The sequence below is a fragment of the Ambystoma mexicanum genome, chromosome 3q, assembly GCF_040938575.1.
Source record: "Ambystoma mexicanum isolate Mex_15411 chromosome 3q, UKY_AmexF1_1, whole genome shotgun sequence".
In the NCBI taxonomy this organism is placed as follows: Eukaryota; Metazoa; Chordata; class Amphibia; order Caudata; family Ambystomatidae; genus Ambystoma; species Ambystoma mexicanum.
Genome location: NC_090926.1, coordinates 1,129,632,025 through 1,129,650,632, shown reverse-complemented (window position 1 = coordinate 1,129,650,632; position 18,608 = coordinate 1,129,632,025). Strand labels below are relative to the sequence as shown.

The 18,608-nt window shown below is 44.9% G+C and overlaps 1 protein-coding gene across 1 annotated transcript in view; it reads right to left on the bottom strand.

Moving 5' to 3' along the window:
• Positions 1–2,707: 2,707 nt before the first annotated feature.
• LOC138447672 (macrophage mannose receptor 1-like) overlaps positions 2,708–18,608 on the bottom strand; it is a 193,564-nt gene continuing 177,663 nt past the window's right edge. Inside the window, exon 8 of the mRNA XM_069603929.1 lies at positions 2,708–4,316. Within this exon, the coding sequence (XP_069460030.1) occupies positions 4,190–4,316 (127 nt within the window). The 3' untranslated portion in view covers positions 2,708–4,189. The remainder of the gene's footprint in view (positions 4,317–18,608) is intronic.

Below are 18,608 nucleotides of genomic sequence, written 5' to 3'. Positions count from 1 at the left end.
TTTCAAATGCACAGTATTTCAAATATATTTATTTCCTTCCATGTGTACTTCAGCAGCCTTAAATCTGTCACCTGTGCCTATTCCTAGTTTACACGAAGTCAGCATCTGCAGCACACATGTCTTTTTGGAATCCATTGAACACAGTTAACAATATTCTAGTTCTAATGCACACTCTCCTTCAACTTGGTGTCTTTATTAAAGCTGAAATAAGACAATTTCTGTTCATTCACTAGGCCTTATGTCGAAATCACTGTTTTGTACGGCCTTTTATATTTCAATAGAACTCCACATTTGCCAGCTTCACTCTCACAATGGGACCTAGAATGGCCTCTCCATCTCTGTCACTCTGGGGCTATCTTTTTACCCCACAGCTGGCGAGGACAAAGCAGTGCAAGGTGAGTGGGGCGGTGGCAGTGGGGTGGGTGCTATATATGTGGAGGTGGGGGGATGGGGACGCAGTGGCGCATGGGAGCACTTACCTGATTCCCAACGAGGGAAGATGGCAGCGTCCCACTCTGAGGAGCCTCTTTATTGGCCGGGAGGCTGCCACACCCCCCTTGCTGAGTACTAATAAGTCTTACGGACAAGAAGGTTTCTATATGCAATACGAAAACTCCAATATTTCAAAGTTGCTAACAAGTTACTACATCACGCTATGGTCTTTCAGGCTGGACTGCATAGAATTAGACATTGATCAATTGCTAGACATAGTAGATTTGTACTGGACTTTACATGCATAGAGGGAGGCCATTAACAATCCTATAAATGCCAATGGAATTTGCCACTGAGGTTCAACAGATGGCCATGTGCATCTCTTCATGCCAGGAACAAAACGTATTATAAACATCTGAGTGAGGGTTACAATTTTTACCTCTACTTTTTATGTGGAGGTAAATATTGGAATAATTTTGATGAGGTATTTGACCTCAAAACGAGGCTGCATATACTACATACGCTATTGTGACGAATAATGCACACAGTAAATATAGCCAAGCACATGGGGACACACGTTGTAAACAGTGGCAATATTTGAAAATGTAGCAGTATTTACTATTACAGTCAAACTCATGAGAGGTTTGTTAAATGTAATCTTACCTGTGTCCAGTAATATTGCTTTTAACACATGAGTTAGCCCTTAGATTCAGGACCCTTAGTATATATTATTTAAATGACCAATGTGAAAGTACCTGTTGTATGCTGATACCCCTGGTGCATAGGGTGTATCAGGACAATGAGAGAATGCTGTAAGAGTGTCTCAAATGTTTATGTGTGAAGGAGTGTCCAGCCCAGGCAGTTGGAGATGCAGGCCCAGGTGGTGGGAGCCAGTGGGTCCCTCTCAGGTCTCCGTCCTGTTCTTAAGATTATACCTGATGATTCTGGATAAAGGAACTTAAGAAGAACTTATCAGGTGTCGCCTGAAGCCTTCATTACTACAGTACCATTTTCCCAGGGATCATCCCACTGCCAGTTTGTACTTGGAAATGCATGCTCTGGTCATACAGCCCTGCTATCTTTGCATTCTGGTAGGCATACTTTAGTTTTTCGTATTGTAAATGCTGGACTACCAGTCAATGTAGATCGTAGAGCTATTTTCCAGGGGATTTCAATGAGAAATAATGTGAACCTGAACTTGTAAGAAGAAAATAGAGATGATTTGAAATGCAAACAAACGAATAAATATTAGTGAGGACATGTAGCCATATTCTGCATCTTGCATTTCCAGATGTCTTCAAGTGTAGATCCTGAAATGCCATACCCAAGAATGAGTCCGGTGTACAATGACAGACCAAGCTGTGCATTAGCTTACTCATGCTTGTACTCATTACTGTCAGCGGAGAGGCTATGAGATGAGGACAGCAAGACCTTCGGGCCAGGGACTGCCATTGCTCCAAATGCTGTCAACGGAGGCATTACACAGGATCCTGCATGAACCGCCCAGCCATCCCTAGCCTGGTATTTCATGTACACAACAATATGGCATTATTCGCGAGGGCAGTTAACAAGGGCCCCGAGCGGGAAAAGCGAGATGCAGTGATGCTGCAGCAGCGGGCGCCGCCACCAATCAGGGCACTGGGGTTTGGGATGGTGGGGTGGCTTGGGAATATTTTTTATTTTTTTTACAAAGGGAGAGGGTGGTTGTCTGGAAATTGGCGGGGTGGGGCAGGCAGCCAACGGGTTCCATGGATCGCGGCCTGAGCTCGGGAGTATCAGTCCACGAACCAAGGAACCTGATTAGCTGCGCTCCCCGCCCTGGGTACTAATGCTCAGATGTCATAAATATGTGCCCAGCTTAACAGCTAAAGCCAGGTTACTACTGCGGTGGACATGTTACATACATATCCACTGCTTTGAATGTATTATTTCATTTTTGTGGCTAAAACATACATAGACTTTGTGTCCTACTGTGACTTTTGTAAGGTTCAAGACTGAGTACACACACGTGTGGCCTATCGCCAACTTACACAGTGCCCAAGTACAAGAAGCAGGTTGTATTTGCAGTAGTATTAAATTAACACTCTGTAGTGGTTTGTGCTAAAATGTATTGTTTTCGAATGACCAAATCCTTCAGGAGCACCAGGAGATTAAGAAATCGCAATTCATTGTTTACTGCTGAACATTTGCCAATAGAGCATGCTCACAATGGCAAATAGTAGTCGTGTTTTACATTTCCGGAAGTACAAAACATACTGACTAGTTAGAAACACTGTATGGTTGAACATTGCATCAGAATCGTTTTTATTGACCAGAGCAGAGTCCTAGAGCAACTGTAAACACATGCTGCATTCACTTGATTGACAAGTAATACAAATGTAATTCAGATTTTTAGCTTTTTGCAATCAATTGTATATGAAGAAAAGACTTGACCATTAAAATGCTCAATTGGAGCAATAGTTGTCTTTAAATTCTGCTCAACGGGTCAGCAACTATTGTTTTCTTTTAAATCTTACTTAGAATGGCGACAAATATTGTTTGCCTTAAACCTATGCTGAAAAGGCCAACAATTATTGCTTAGTTTTCTGCCCATACGAGTGACCCGGTCCTGAATTAAGGTTCTCGTAACAACGTTACTGACACCTTTTCCAGACCGGGTCACTCCAAGTATGCCGGTAGGGGCTGTGAACTTACGGCAAGTCTGACTGGCCGGTAGTTTCTTCAGTGTTCCCATTCCCGTGGAGTCCTATGGGACTCCACGGGAACGGAAACTGACTGTTACGCCGCTGCCCGTAATATCCCAGTATTACTGGCATATCGGGTGGTGGAAACGGTAAGCCAAGGTTGCCGGTAGGTCGCTCGTATTACCGGCAGCCAACCGGCAACCTCATAATGAGGGTCATAAGACACTGAAAAACCAGGACTGGCTGGTAGAAGACATGTGATATTGGATAAGCCTGATTGCACCCTACACAGTTCAGTAAAACAAGGTGTGGAAAGACAGAGATTCCTGAACGGCTGGTGAGCAGGATCCATGGGCGACCGAGCTGAAATGACTCACTTGCTTAGGTGGAATGAAAGCCGCAGCTATTCTAACAGATTTTCCAGAGTAATAACAACAGAGGAATGGACAGTAAGGCCACTCTCCAGTTTCCATTGTTGTATATTTTAGTGTGTTATGCTTTGGAGAACATGACTAGAGGTAAATCTTGCTTCCAAGACAAACACGTAGCCCCTGAGCTATCCTCCTGGCTAGACTCTGTCCTTCATATTGGAATGATCATGCCCCGGCCGCACCGGCTGTTCCAAGTCAACAGCCATTCCAAAACCCTCCAAGTAACTATTACCAAGTCCCACTGGCTTAACAGGTGCACCAGCCGGACCACAAACATCTAATTCCCTGTTAGACAGTACACTGTTATTCCCTGTTATTCCGTTATTCCCTGTTGACCAGTACAAGTCTAGACTGCAATATATCACTTTTGTCTTCAAAAACAGTTACTTCAGCACTGTGTGTGCAGATGATATTCAGCGGCAGCCATCTTGCATCAGCATACTTTCCGAATCTGGCACCATGCTGTGGGGTTCAACATCACTGAGAAATCCATTGCTCTCCATTTGAGATGCTGCAACTCTGCACCTCATTTCATAAATTTGACCCAGCCAGGTCTCTTGCACCATATAGAGATAAATCTCATATATGCCAGGAGGAAGCTCTCAAATATTGCTGAGGTCAAATTTCTGGAAGAAGGTGGACTCAAGCTTTTCTCTCGCAGATCCAGGGAAGTCTCTCTAGGCAGGGACCATCTCGCCAGGTCCCTCCATCACCAATGCTTGCACAGTTCTCCTCTCGAAGACCATCAGGTTCATTTGTTCCCCAGTACCTAGAATCAAAAGTAATGGGGAGAGGTTTAGTGATAAATGACAGATCCTGCTATGCAAAATGGCAAATGATGCATGGTCAGCAAGCGTGTATGGGCCCACACTCGTCCCACAAAACATGAAATGGATTGCTCCCAGGAGGAAAGGTACCAGAAGTCAGCAGGGGTAGAATCAGCAGGGATGGCTGAGGCTGAACCTCTGATGAAGGAAAGAACAACGGCGCAGAAGTCGGGAACGCAGGTGAGCAGGGGTAGCATGCAAAGTGAGGCAACATAGAGGAGGGGCAGATTTAATAAAGTACGTAGCTAGTAGAGAGGTATGGGAAGAGCCAGAAAGCAGGTGATGATCAGGCAAGAAATGTCACCGCAAGCAAGGTCTTTGCTGATGGAAGGCGCCAGCAAGCAGGGGAAGAACCAATGTGTGGAGGGGCTATCATTCATTAGGGCTAGAACCATCAAGAAAGGATGGAGCCAGCAAGCAGCAATGTTGAAAAGGAGTAAGGAGCAGAACCAGTGAGAAGCACACTTGGGATCTGCAAGCAAAACCAATAATGAGCTGGATGTGTCAATTAATCATCTGATCTGTTATCCTAGGCCTGAGTATCACGGACCACGTGCATTGGGTATTTCAGAAATGCTCTGTTAGCACCTGCTGGAGACGGCTTGACCTGATGAGCAACCACCTTTGGACTTAAGCAGCCTGCTGAAAGGCTGTGTCCAGTGTAAACTCAGCTTAGTTTCCAGATGTGTATTTGCTTTTATTCTGTGCTCACCCTTGTTGTGCACCATTTTCTTTAAAGCGTTGGACCCTACCAGAATGTTGGTAGAAATATAAATTATGTCGAAGAAAGGATGGCAAACACACTAGACAAAGCACATCATTTGAATACTCTTGTGTGACCATCTGATGCCTCTTGAAATACCATAATTTTATTATTCTTTTATAACATGCTTAATACCCAAGACCAGTCTCTAAGTGTGGTTCCAGGATTCAAACCTGTGTTGCTCTGCCTTGTCTTGCTTCCAAGACAAACGTGTTGCTGCTGTAGCAGTATTTTATGAATTGATTCTGTGGAGAGGGACTGGTAGTATGTTTCCTTGCAAAAGGATTGATTGTAAGAAGCAAGGCTGGGGTTGCCAGCGTTTTCAGCATACCATAGGAGACCCGTGGTCTGGCAGAGGATTGCCCGTTTTTCTACTGCTCTGTGTTCTAAGCTGAGTGGGGGAGCCCTCCCTGCTTGGCTAAATGCTGCAAGGATATGCAATGGAGAGCCTACACAAGGCTGAAGCAGCCTGCGTTTTCACTGCAGCACCAGATTCATTTGTGGTGGTGATGTTGCTCTCTGGCCTGGGGTGGTGGGTGCTGCTAGGTATCGGGGGAGGTAGTTCCGTCCATCCTCCACCAGATAAGGAGCTGTGTCTGCACTCCTCATGTAACATGCATTCGCCCTGCAGGACGAGCTGTGGCCCCTTCAGCAAAAAGAAATTTAGATGCCGGTGGACTTTGGGCAGAGGGAGAACTGACATACAGCGGGGGGTAGGATACAGAGGGGCATAGAGGAGGGGGTGCAGCTGTACAGAGTGGCGGGGAAGAGAGGGGTAGACGACGTCTAGCAAGATAGGCACGAGGGGTGAAGTGACAGACTAGCTGTTGCGGAGGAGTGACTCCTTTAAGAGGTGGGTCTTGAGTTCTTTTCTGAATTGTTTGAGCGCAGGGGTGAGTCAGATGCTGACGGGGAGGAAGTTCCATAGTCTTGTGCCACTCCGCAGTCTCTATTTATTTAATGAGCAACATAGTATCCTCACCCGAGCAACTTCAGCTACCCCTTTTGACTTTCTTCTGCCTCTTCTAATGGAATCTCTCTGGCTGAACTTAACTGTGTCATCCTGCCTTCCTACACTGATACATTCACTCCTGCCCCCCACTGACTCTCGCCTGCCTCCTCTAAGTCTGCCTTTCTCTCTCAGTGGTGGACACCTGCTGTTTCTCATGTTTATCCCACAACCCAGTCTCAGGGTTGCTAGTCTCCCCTGCACCTTACTGCATCTCATAAATCTAAAGTATTAGCACAAAGATTCAGGAGTGCTTCTAGACAAACAGAAATGTGGTTTCTCTCTCAGTTGCCCACTCTTTCCGCCCCCTCCTTTGCCCTGTCTGTACTTCCTGCTGTGAGTCAAATCTATTGTGCCCGTTTGGAGGGCATTTACTCCACGGAATGATTGGTGTCACATACAGGCTGAATTGTATTTTACGGCTAGATTCCAGCAACCTGTTTCAGACTTTTTATACATTCATCTAGGGCCACGCACATGTCTCAAAATTTACTTTAATTGATCAAATATGCTTCCCAGCACTGATAAATACATTTTCCAGACACAAAAACAATGTTCCACGGTTTTTGCCTCATGTGCAATTGTGCCATCAGGATGTCTGCTTTTGCTACTGAAAAATACCCTTACAAAATGAAAGAGCTGCCTTCCCATTCCAAAATGGCTGCCAGAAAGGTCGATGTAGTAACACACAACAGCCAGAGGAAGCTGGATAGATGCCAGGGCACTTCAATAAAAGGACAAAAACACCTGATGTTCCTCACTGTTTCCCAAGAAATTCAACAAGAAATATTAACAAACCAAATAGACAGTTCTATACACTCACTCTACAGAACGGAGGGGAAATCAGAGGACATGGCTTCCAGCATTCATCGGCTGATTGAGAGTCAAAGTGAACTCTGACTAGATCTAAAACGGAGCGATGTTGGAGCAGCTAATGTATAATAGGGAAGCACATTCAAATAGACATATTTATTTTATGCTAATCAACTGTTATAGGATTTATGAGCTAGGGAAGGGGTGAGGCACTCGCAGACTTGTATATTTTCAAACTTGAACACGGACTGAGGCTGCAAATCCTACGTAATGGGCATGCTTGTTTATTTTAAGGACATTATTTGCAGCAGATCACGCAGGAGCCCGGTCCGATGCTAATAATTCCCAGATGGACAGTGCACAGTCTTTCACACCAATTCACTGAACTGAAAATACAGCAGAGCTCGAACATGAGCTCCTCTGTGTTTGCAGCACCTGAGAGCGGTGCTCGCATCCCTGCTTTCAATCGTGCACATGTGTGCGTGGAGCAGGAAGGGGACGCAATGGATATTACACATGCCTTTGAAAGGTTTTCCCTAAATGGCTCTTTCTGTAGACCAGGGGTGGTGTTAGGTCTGGAGAAGATCCGGGACTATGCTAATGTTGGGACTGTCGGGACTCGGGAATAGCTAGCCTTTCGGCTGTAGCCTCTGAGCTTCTATCTGGGGCTACAACCAAAAGATACAGGGCTATAGTCCCCGAGCCCACCCCTAGCAATTCCTCTGCTGTCAAGTGTTTCAGTGGGACAGTGTAACACTGTAGGCCATACCCTGCCTTGTGAGTTCCCCTTCATCTACTTCTCTTAGGTAGTTGATTCCCAGCAGCTGTCAATCAGATGGAGGTCACACAGGTACTTATAACCTGGGCAGATAGCTCATGTCTTGAGTGCTTGCTTCAGAAATGGAGCCAGACTGCACTTTCCAAATTTGAACCCTGGCCTGAGCCCTTCATCCTACAAAGTCCATAGATTCTCATTAAATTCTGTAATAATAACATGGACTAGTACAGCGAAGCAGGAGCAATCTGGCCTAGAGCATTACATAAATAAACAGAATATTATTATAGCAAAGCAATTTATATATTGCCCTCTTTCATCCTAGAGAAGGACAAATTGTGCCCCAGAAGTACGTTGCACCAAAAATTGTGAAGAGCCGGTTGAGGTCTATACCCCAGAACCTGGCAGAAGCCAGAGCCATAAGAGGAGAGAAAACCCCAAGTCTTCTGATGACCATCACTCAGATACACAGGTCGGGACCAGACACAGAGGCTGGGAGAAACACATGGGCAAGAGACAAATACCACAAGGCTGGTTAAGGGCTTTAACTTAGATATTGGAGGGCACCAGAGACAAATGAGAAAGACCCACAAGCTTGTTATGGGCTACAACCAGAAGCTGGCAGGGCACCATACACTACGAGAGAGAAGAAAAGAGCTTGGCCCTGGATCACGACATGTGCTTGGTGAGTTATAAAAACACTGCCTGGTAAAACCCCAAGCAAGGGGGAGAAATCCATGCTTGCTGGTATGTGTAAGTAAAAGGTATTCTTATGTTCAGCTCAGGAGGGGGGAGTGAGGCTAGGGGGCAGAGGTGCTTGCTCGCTGGTGAATTAGGAGAATACAAGAAGTAAGATGGGCACTATATCCTTTAGAGGGTGTTTGAGAAACTGTAAATATATCTGAGACTGTAAGCTACAGCCAAGGTGCATTCTGGGTGCTATAGTGCTATATGCATTAAACTATATAATAGTTAGGTATTACTGAAGAAGATCCCCATTCCCAATATTAGGCTATTGGTTTGCAACAAATAACCCAACCTGACACCTATAATATCAGTGTCATTATTGAGTCTAGTCCACTTCACCCCACAGGAGTTACCTCACCCACCATGTTGCATTAATAAAATTCTTCAACAACTCTGGAGAAGACCCCAGCAACTAGAAGCCCTCCTCACCCTTAGAACCCTCCATTCAGCACACGAATGCTCATCACCATATCGAAAGCAACTACTACACAACAACCATCATGAAAGCATTCAATAAGAGCAGAGAGCTCTTCGAAGCCCTGCAGAACTGCATCAACCCACTGCCACACCCTGGAGTAGCACAATCCACTGACAAATGAACACCATCAACAGGCTATTCACAGACAAAGTAGACAAGATAAAGTAATATAGTGACACCTCCAAGCACTCCACAGACCCCCCCCTCTTACAAACCCTCAAAATATCAAGCTGAAAGCTGAACCAAATTCAAGACAAGTACTCCAAAAGACCTGACCAACACTCTTGCAGCCCTCAAACCTACCAACTACAAAGGCAACATTCTCCCCACCTCCATTGTGAAGGTCATCAAAGGCGAATCAATCAAACCACTTCTAAAGGTCATCAATGCATCTCTCACACAATGCACTTTCCCAGATACACTGAAAACAGAGCAGCACCCCCTCTGCTACAGAAACCCACACTTAACCCAGGTAACCCAGCTAACTATTTCCCCATCACCCATTTACCCTTCTATGGCAAAGGGAATGAGAAGTCAGACTCTATCTAGATGCACAAAAGGATCACTCAGCACAATCTCCTACAGGACTTTCAATCTGGTTTCCGACCACGATGCAGCGCAGAGACTGCCACCATCCAAGTTATCAAGAACACGGTACCTATCTGGGACAAAGGGACCCCTGCCTACTTGTCCTCCTAGACCTCTCTACATCCTTTGATACCGTTGGCAATTAAGTCCACCTCAATATCCTCATCACGCAAATGAACTGTGATGCAACAGTTCTACAGTGGCCCACCTCATACACCTCCAGCAGAGGATATCCTGTCCACATTGACCTCAACAGATCCCAGTGCAGTCTAATATCCTGTAGAGTTCCACAAGGCGCCATCCTGTCCACAGTATATTCATTCTGTACATGAGACCACTACTCGTGGGAATCCCAAAAGCTGCCTTGGCCCCTCTGAAAGCCATCCAGCATTCTATTGCCGGCCTCATCACAGGATTAAGCAAATTCAATGACATCTTCCCCTACCACAAGGAGAAGGACTGGCTGTCCCTTCAAGCATGTAATATTTTCAAGATGGTTTGCATCACCTACAAAGCATTCAAAACCAAAAGGATGCCACTCTATTTGGCAAAGAAACTCACCATCTATTGAGGCCAGTCCACCATCATAAGCCCCACCATCACCAAGCTGGAAACAAAGAACTGCAAAAGGGAACAGCACAGTAAACAGGCCTTTTCCTTCGATGCACCCTGTCTCCGGAACAAGTTACTAAAGCAGATAGGAATGCCTCCCTCTATCCCATATTTCAGGATGGACCTGAAGACACTTATCTTCAAAAACATTTATCACTGATCTCTCTAATCAACCCTATTGTCTAACTCTGGACACCCTCTCTCTTGCTGCCCCGACTATCCTGGCTCCTCTGATACCCCTACACCCTACATGTAACCCTTGAGTGATTCCCCTTCATAGTGCACTCTGTTACTTCCCATCTAGGTTTGCTTATTCCATATAAACATACAAGTACCCTGACGACTCTGGTGTATTCTATGGATTCTTCAACACAATGACCATGTTGGTCAGATACAACAAAGATGGTCATTGGTTGACTTCTAGGAGAGGCGTAGATATATTGGGACTGCTTACTCGCCTTCGAAAGCCAGCCATTCAGATCCTATAAAGATGTTGGCGGATTCGTCACTATTTGCTACATTAAGTTTGTTCATTGTGAGGGATGGATTGTGGTATGTGATAGTTGTTAGGTTTGGGGCAACAATCCTTATGTTGATGTATTGGAGCTACTGGGAGGGTTTTTGTCCCGAGAGTGAGTGATTTGATTTGCAACTACATTATTCTTGATTACTAAAACATATATATATAAATATAACTGTGAGGAGCCAGAAATGAGACTGTACACAAGGAAGTCGTGGTTTTGGTCAAAAGGGGGTGAGGAAATGCTGCTCTGTCCCTGCTCTAAAAGGTGTTTCCCTACCTAAAACCAACACTAAGGGTCTGTCAGTGTCAGAATCTCCAAAGCAAAACCGTCCTATGTCCAAAGCACTATTCTGGCCCTCATATTCCAACAAACTAAATCCTAAAGTGAAAAGGGTATTGTCTTTGGCCTAAAGTGGTTTCAAATGTTCAAAAAGCAAAATGCATAACTCCAATGCAAATGTTTCAACAGGATAGAGTTCCTTATTCCAGAGGGTGATTCCCTTCCCCTGGATTTCTCCTCCCTTGGTTGCTTACACAACAATGTCAGTTCCTTGGGTTTTCTCTTGAGTAACAACACAATTAGTGTACAAAACAACTTGGCTCTCTGTCTTTGTCTTGTTTGGATACCTGGTGTACTCTCTTGTCAGGTTTTAACTCCTCTACCCGTGATCAGCGCAGCCTTTTTGCCTAACCTGATTTGCTCTTCTCAGGACCGCTTTGATTCATGCATTCCCTGTACAATGTTCAACCTGTCGCAACTGCCTGGTATACTCTCTTGCCAGGGCTTTCTTTGATGCACACACTTGCAAGTGCCTGGTATACTCGCCTACCAGGGATTTCTAATATGTTCTTTTTGCACTTTTAATTTGCCTGGTAAACTTACCTGCCAAGGCTTCTCTCAGGTGGGTTCTGCGCACCACTCCAGAATGTATAGTCTCTGGTTTCTGCTTTTTCTGATTTTTATTTATTTATGTATTGTTTGCTTGTTAGGCGCTTATACAGCAAGTAAAACACTGTTTCGTATTTTATCCTGCCAGGGCTTCTTTTACATGTATATCGCATACAGTCACAAACTTGAAAGCATTGAGTTTTCCTTCCGGTCCCTCTTTCGAAGAAATAGTCTTTCGCTATGTGTCTCTCGTGTGCTTCATTAATGTTAAATTGGTTTTGGCATGGCCACTAATATGCCCCGCTGACTCTGCTTCTCCTGGGCGGACTCACCGGCTTTGGCTGGCATATTCTCCTTCTCCCGCAGTAAACCAGCGGCGGTTGTTAGGCGTCTCCTCTTCAGTTGCCGTATTCGCTTCATGGCTTCTCTACATCCTGCGGTCCCTGCTGGAATCTTAGGCTTTGTGTCTTCAGGCTCCGGGAAGGCAAAGAATGCCTCCAAACACCTGTGAATGCCGGTGAGCTCTCTGCTGGCTTCTAGAATTCCTGCAGCATGTTTCTTCTCACGGTATGCTTCCCTGTTTTAGGTTCTTGAGCTGGCCACCTCCACGGCTCTCTCTCCAGCCTTAGGGTCTCTCGGCTCATTCTGAGAGAAGCCTTCTCTCTCCAGCAGCTCTCCCCAGTTAGCTGCTTCACTGGTTTCAATCTCCAAGCCTTCCTTGATCTGCATTCCTCTGTTCACCTTCCTCATTGCAGTTCTCTGGTAGTTGTGGGTAAAGAAGTCCATTCTAGAACTTCTATAGGTAAAGTCTGGGTAATTGTTCTTTAAAGGTAAGTCAGTTGTAGATGACTTGTAGGTAGTAGATGAAAAGGTGTTTCCATTAATTTTAGAGGGTAAGTCAGATTTTGAAGACTCGCATACAGCTCTCATTAGAAGGTCTTCAGCATCCTTCCTAGGTGGATGAGGGGAGGTGTTACAGTATGCCATTAAGGCATTAAGCAGGATGGGTAAAGGGTCAGAAATGCGCGATGGACACAAAAGTAAAGGTTCTCAAGGTTTGCCATTTATTCAAAATAAAAAGGGGTTTTGATAAATAGCTAACTTTCCCTAACCTAATAGAGAGGTCCATGCCTAGAAAAGTAAAACAAGAAAAATGACCAAAATATCTCTGTCCCTCACACTAATATATAACAAAATCATTGAGGAAAATATGGTTGACTTTTGATTAAACAAAACAGTTTTGTAATTCAAACTCAAATGTTCTTGAAAGTACTCCTTGTGACCAGGGTTGTATTCCCTGCCCCTGGATCAATTCAGGAATACTTAAATTACAGCTCGGATTCAAGTAAATAGAAAAGTATTTTGCAACCACTGTGTCTAGCTTAGAGATATAACAAATGTTCTTTTCACCACAGTAGTTGATAACTCCAAAACAAGTCAAAGGCCCTCATTACGAATTTGCTGGTAACCCGCCGGTAGCAATGGTGGGTTACCGGCAAATTAGCCTTACTGTTACCGGTGCATCCCAGTGTTACCAGGATATTACGGGTTCCAACAACGGCAGTAAGTTCCCATTCCATGGAGTCCCACATGATTCCATGGAATGGGCTTGCCCTCATTACCGGTACCGGTAGTAACGGTGCTGGTGATAGGGGCATTTCTTTGCTGTTAGGGGCCTGAACTCCCAGCATTCTAGCCTGGTGGTAGTTCACTGCCCCTACCGGCAAACTCAGTGTGCTGGTCTGGGAAAAATGTCACATTCAGTATTACCGCCCGTTTTACCATCATTATTCCCAGACCGGCACACTCGTAATGAGGGCCAAAGTCTTACACAATATCCCTCTTGAAAGGATGATACATTTTCTCTGCACAACACAGGTTCAAAACCAAATACAATTGTTCTGTTACCATGTAACACTTTCTTCAATTAAACTACTTTTTGTCAAGATAGCACATCAATCTTTCTCAACACTTCTTCTTGAAAAAACATGTTTGTCAGGATCGAAAAAGCAACTTGTCTCAGTGATGCTACTGCTTTTCAAACAAATAATACAGTACATGAATTCTCTTCAATCCACAAAGGTTCTTTTCATATATCTTTCTGCCACAAAGATATCAAACATTTCTTCTTTCCTGTCCACTCGCCTGCCAGGACCAACTACTGTAAGACCTTTCCCGGTATACTCGCCTGCCAGGAAGAAAACTCATACAAATAACTACAAACTTGATGGTAATATTGGTTCAAGTATTCTCCACATCAGTAACCATATGGCTTCATGGTTACTTGGCTGTTGGCAATATGAGATACAAGCTTTTCCAAAAGTATATCTCTTTAAGGGGGATTTATGCTTTGGTTGTTTTATTAATTGTTTCTCACAACTTGTTGGGTGATGGTAATGCTGGTTATGAGCTTTTTCCAGTGGTCGTCTTAATATGTTATGTTCATAGCCTCTTGGCTGTGGGTAGTATTGGTTAGTGGTTTTCTCCACTGGTAGTTTTCCAAAGTCTTTTGACAGCCTCCCTCTTGGCTGTGGGCAATACTGGTTATAGACCCCCCCTCTTCCAGTTCCTTACAAGGGTATTTTCTTCTTTGCCAATTAGCTTCATTTTCATTAACTGTTCGACATTCAGTAAAGCTTTGTTTTCAATTTGTAATTGTTCGGTAGTCATAATTATTGCTTTGTAACAACTTGCAGAGCACTCGAAGATCAGCATTCACTCTTTGCCAAATCACTGGTTCTCTGCGGTGGCTCCCTCTTCAGCATCCGGTCTGTTGTTTCCTCTGTTTCTGTAAGCCTCGAGTAAGTTGCATGTCGGTCTTCGAGAGCGTTCGCAACTCTGCTGATCTTCTGCAGCTTCACCGGTATGCCACACACTGCTCTGGGAGCAGGTCTCCTCCTCAGCTGGGCGCTTTCGTAGTATGCCACTTTCCGCTGCGCGTACTCTGCAGTTCTGCTTACTTTCACCCTTCAGGGTGACTCTTGCTGCGGGCTAATTTCCGTTGGCTGCTCCTGCAACTCAAATGGCTTAAACTTCCCAAGCTACACCTACTGTACAGCCATTCACAGCTCCTTGGCCTTCTTCCTCTGCTTCACATGTGTTTCCTTCGTTCCCTTCATTTCCTTCACTCCACAGCTGGGCTTCATATTGGGTTTTAAATATCCCGCTCAGGTGCTTTGATTGACAGCAAATAGAGCACACCTTTGAACATTCACCATTCTAAGTCTTTATTGCCTCTGAGCTCCTCTTCATAGTCCATAGAAGAATGTGTAACATCAAGTTTTTATACTTTACAATAAGCCATTATCAATTCAGGAATTATAGCGCGATTGTGACATAAGGAGATGCCCACTGTCCCCCCGGCATGAGTCACCTCACCCTAGAAACTCCCACATGAAACCACCCCTACGGTAAGGATCATGTAGCAGCTGCCTTTCCCTGGCCATGGGAGAGGAGGCCCTTACTGGGTGTCTAGTGATGATCTCACTGGATTCATCACAGATGGGGTATCCTCAAAAGAAGAAGGGGGATACCATGTCTTATCCGTTGGCACCATGATGTTCTCCCGGGGATTGTCTCACCCCATGCGATGCTCCCTCATATAGCTGCCCCCAGGGGCAGTATCAGGTAGCGGCGGCAGTCCCCTGGCCACATGGAGAGAGGTCACCCCCGGGAAAACAGTGATGGCTCCATCAAACTCATCAAACAACCAAGAAGATACCTATAGCACTTAATGTGATGGGTATTAATAATCCTCTGCAAAGGGTTTGGGTTACACAGTACCAGAAAGGGAACAAGAGCCAATTGGTGGTCCTGCAGTAAAACCTCCTTACAATGGTAAATGATTTGAAGATGGGACACAGATGGAGAGGCCAAGCTTATTTTTCATCTTACATGTCCATCTCCAGGTGCGTCGGTATCGTGTTTGAAAAAGGGGTTCCAGTGACTATTGATTTCTATTCTGATGATCTGGGGATGGCATATTTTGGGACTCAGCCCACACGCTGTCATATTTGTGAATTGTTATGGCTCAAATTAGGATTGGATTGATTTGTTGACCCAGATCATTTTAATGTATATCATTGTTAGAAGAGGAGTCATTGGTTTGGGCAGGGGATTTCAATTGTATACTAGAGCCCTAATTAGATCGGTCAGCTGATCACCCAAGGATGGACACTCAATGTGCTTTGTGTCTTAGGACCACCAGTAATCATGTTCAATTGCTGAGTTATGGAGATATCTGCAAAGGTTACTCATTCTACTGAACTCTGCCTGATTCACAAAGTAGGACTAATATTTTACTTATGAAAACATTGTTATTTGGGGGTATTTTGAAATGTACACTATATAGCGAAGATGCCTGTGACATTTGAAATATCGTCCAACACATGATTTACAATTTGCCCTGTTACGATTTCTGTTGTCTCTGCAAGAGATCTCTGGTGGATTTATATACATATGAGTCTCATTATAAGTTTGATGGTGGGGTGGCCGGATTTACCTGCAGCTCCGAGCAGCCGGTAATTCAGCACCCCACAACCAAAAAATGCCAGTATTACCAATAAATTCCAGTGTTAACAGCAGCGGTGACACCAGTGCCAGTAATACCAGGAATCGGGAATACCCACCATTACGGCACTTGTAATCTGGCGGTATTACCGGCAGACCAAGTGCCGGTAACGGATACCGTTTGGTGGTATCCCACCGGATTTACTGGCGGGATACCACCTAACATATAATGAGGCCAAAATGCAGCTATTCGATTCTCTAAAAGCAAGAAATAATAAACACATGGGCATCTGTATCCGGGCCTGAAAGTCCCAGATATTGGATGTACAATAACGAATAAAAAGGTGACTATACAGCGCGGGGGTGGGGGAGCCAGCTAAAGGTGAAGAGCCCTTTTTAAGACACCGGTGCTGTGGTGGAGAACGGATCACCGATAAGTAGATTTCTTTTGTGTACAGTCGGGTGTGCCCTCTGAAATGCATGCATAAGTTAAAGGTGTTACATAAAGCCAATTTGCCATATGCATTCTGGGACATATAGACCCCTAATGATAAAAGCAGAAATGCAGCTGTGAGAGTTGGCCTATCAATAAAATCATAAATACTACATACATCAATAACAATGTGTACAGTGCTGTCCATGCAGCACAGAATAAATATAAATACATAATCAATAAGTAATAATAAAGACTGAAAACATGCAGCAGAGTCCTGTGCTTTTTTCCCACTTCCAAAAGAAATTGCAATACATAAAACCACATCCAATAAAAAGCAGGAAATAAATTAATACTATTAACACATAATTCATCTGTTAAACGTGCAGGTTACGTATTCAAAATAAAAGTGGTTGAGCGGATCGAAACCTGGGACACGGATGATTGAGGGGTGCCCAATCTATCATGGGTACAAACATGGAGGTGCTCAATCCCGCAGCCAACCAGGTTGCAAGGGACAACGGAGGCCCGAGCACCCATGTGTTTGGAGAGATGCCTATGTCACACTCTCCTCATGCTTGAAGTGTGTTTGTGACCGGGGCCTGCTCATTATGATGTGAGAGGTATGAGGACCATTGAAAGACTAGGAGCCACCTAGTGCTGCAATGATAAACCATGCTTCAGAAGGCTGAGTTGATGTGCATCAGAGATACATTATATTTGGCCGTAACTAGTGGTGAAATGTGTCAGTGAGATGAACAATCAGAAAGAGGGATGTGTCCATCTGTCGGTCTCAGGCACAGTTTGATGTGACCAGTGTTCACCGTCCCGAATCGGTTTGGTGGTTTCAAGACACGCTATGTGAGGACATAGCATTTCAGACGATGTTGACATAGCATGACCCGTTGTCCTTCGAGACTGAAAAGGGATCCACAGAGAGCTTCAGACCCACATGGTAATCTTTAAAACTATATTTGAGAGGTACACGCAACTATAAGGAGGTGTGTACTGTGATGGATCCAATGGAGGCTTCACTGATCCCCAGCCTAAAATCTCCTCCCATGCGGCCGGGGATGGCAGGCGCTACCTGATCCTGACACTGGGAGCGGCTTTTTGAGGGAGGGTCACATGGGAGGAGACAGCCTCCGGGGAGATGTCATGACTTCATTAGATGAGACATGGTATCACCCATTTACCCACAAAGAAGAACCCATGATACCCAATACAGTAATGGCCTATTGCCATACATCTATACACGCCTTTAGGGAAAACAGAGAAACCTTGTGTCAAAACCCTGTAGTCCAAACTTCCATCCTTGGTCTAAAATGTAAAAGCTCCAAAACTGCCCTTTCTAGTTCTAATTATCCATCATCTAGAACTGCCACATCATTCAGAGCCATTGAAAGTGATTTTCCAAGTAATCTGTATCAATCAACATCAATGGACTCCTTTTCCCACAATTACCCAAACACTGGGATGAGGAGGAGCAAAAGAACAATGCAGAGCAGAAGGAGCCTCACGCTCATTGAGCATTCTAGTTGTTTTCGGAATCCACCTGTGCGCGGGGCATTTAAAGAGCGAAGGCAAGCGCTAAGTGTGGCTGCTGTTTGGGAGGAGTCATCGCACCTCTCTGCGAGGCTTGTGGAGCTTGGAAGCATGATCCGCAGTGGCGGAGCCAAGCGGCTCACCAGCGAGGAAGCAGAGAAACGCTACGATGGCAGGATGCACCACGGATACACCATGAGCCAGTGGAAGACTCCTGTGCTTTCAGCAATCGAAGAAAGTAGCGTTTCACCTACTGGGACCTGGTGCAGGACAGGCGTGTAGAAGCGTAAGCCCAAACAGGACTGAAGACCCCACACAGAGCCGGTGAATCCACCAAGGCATAGTGGGGACAGCAGGGGCATTTTGGCGACTGCACCAAATACAAAGTATCACAATTGAAGCTGCAGAAACAGGGACAATAAAGACTGATTGAAAACCAAGAAGGCATATTGCAAATAAGAACCCCAGCCATATATGAATGTATGGGATGCACATATAGGGAGTAACTGAAACTAATATTGTATCAAGGAGGTGTAAGATAACAAAAGAG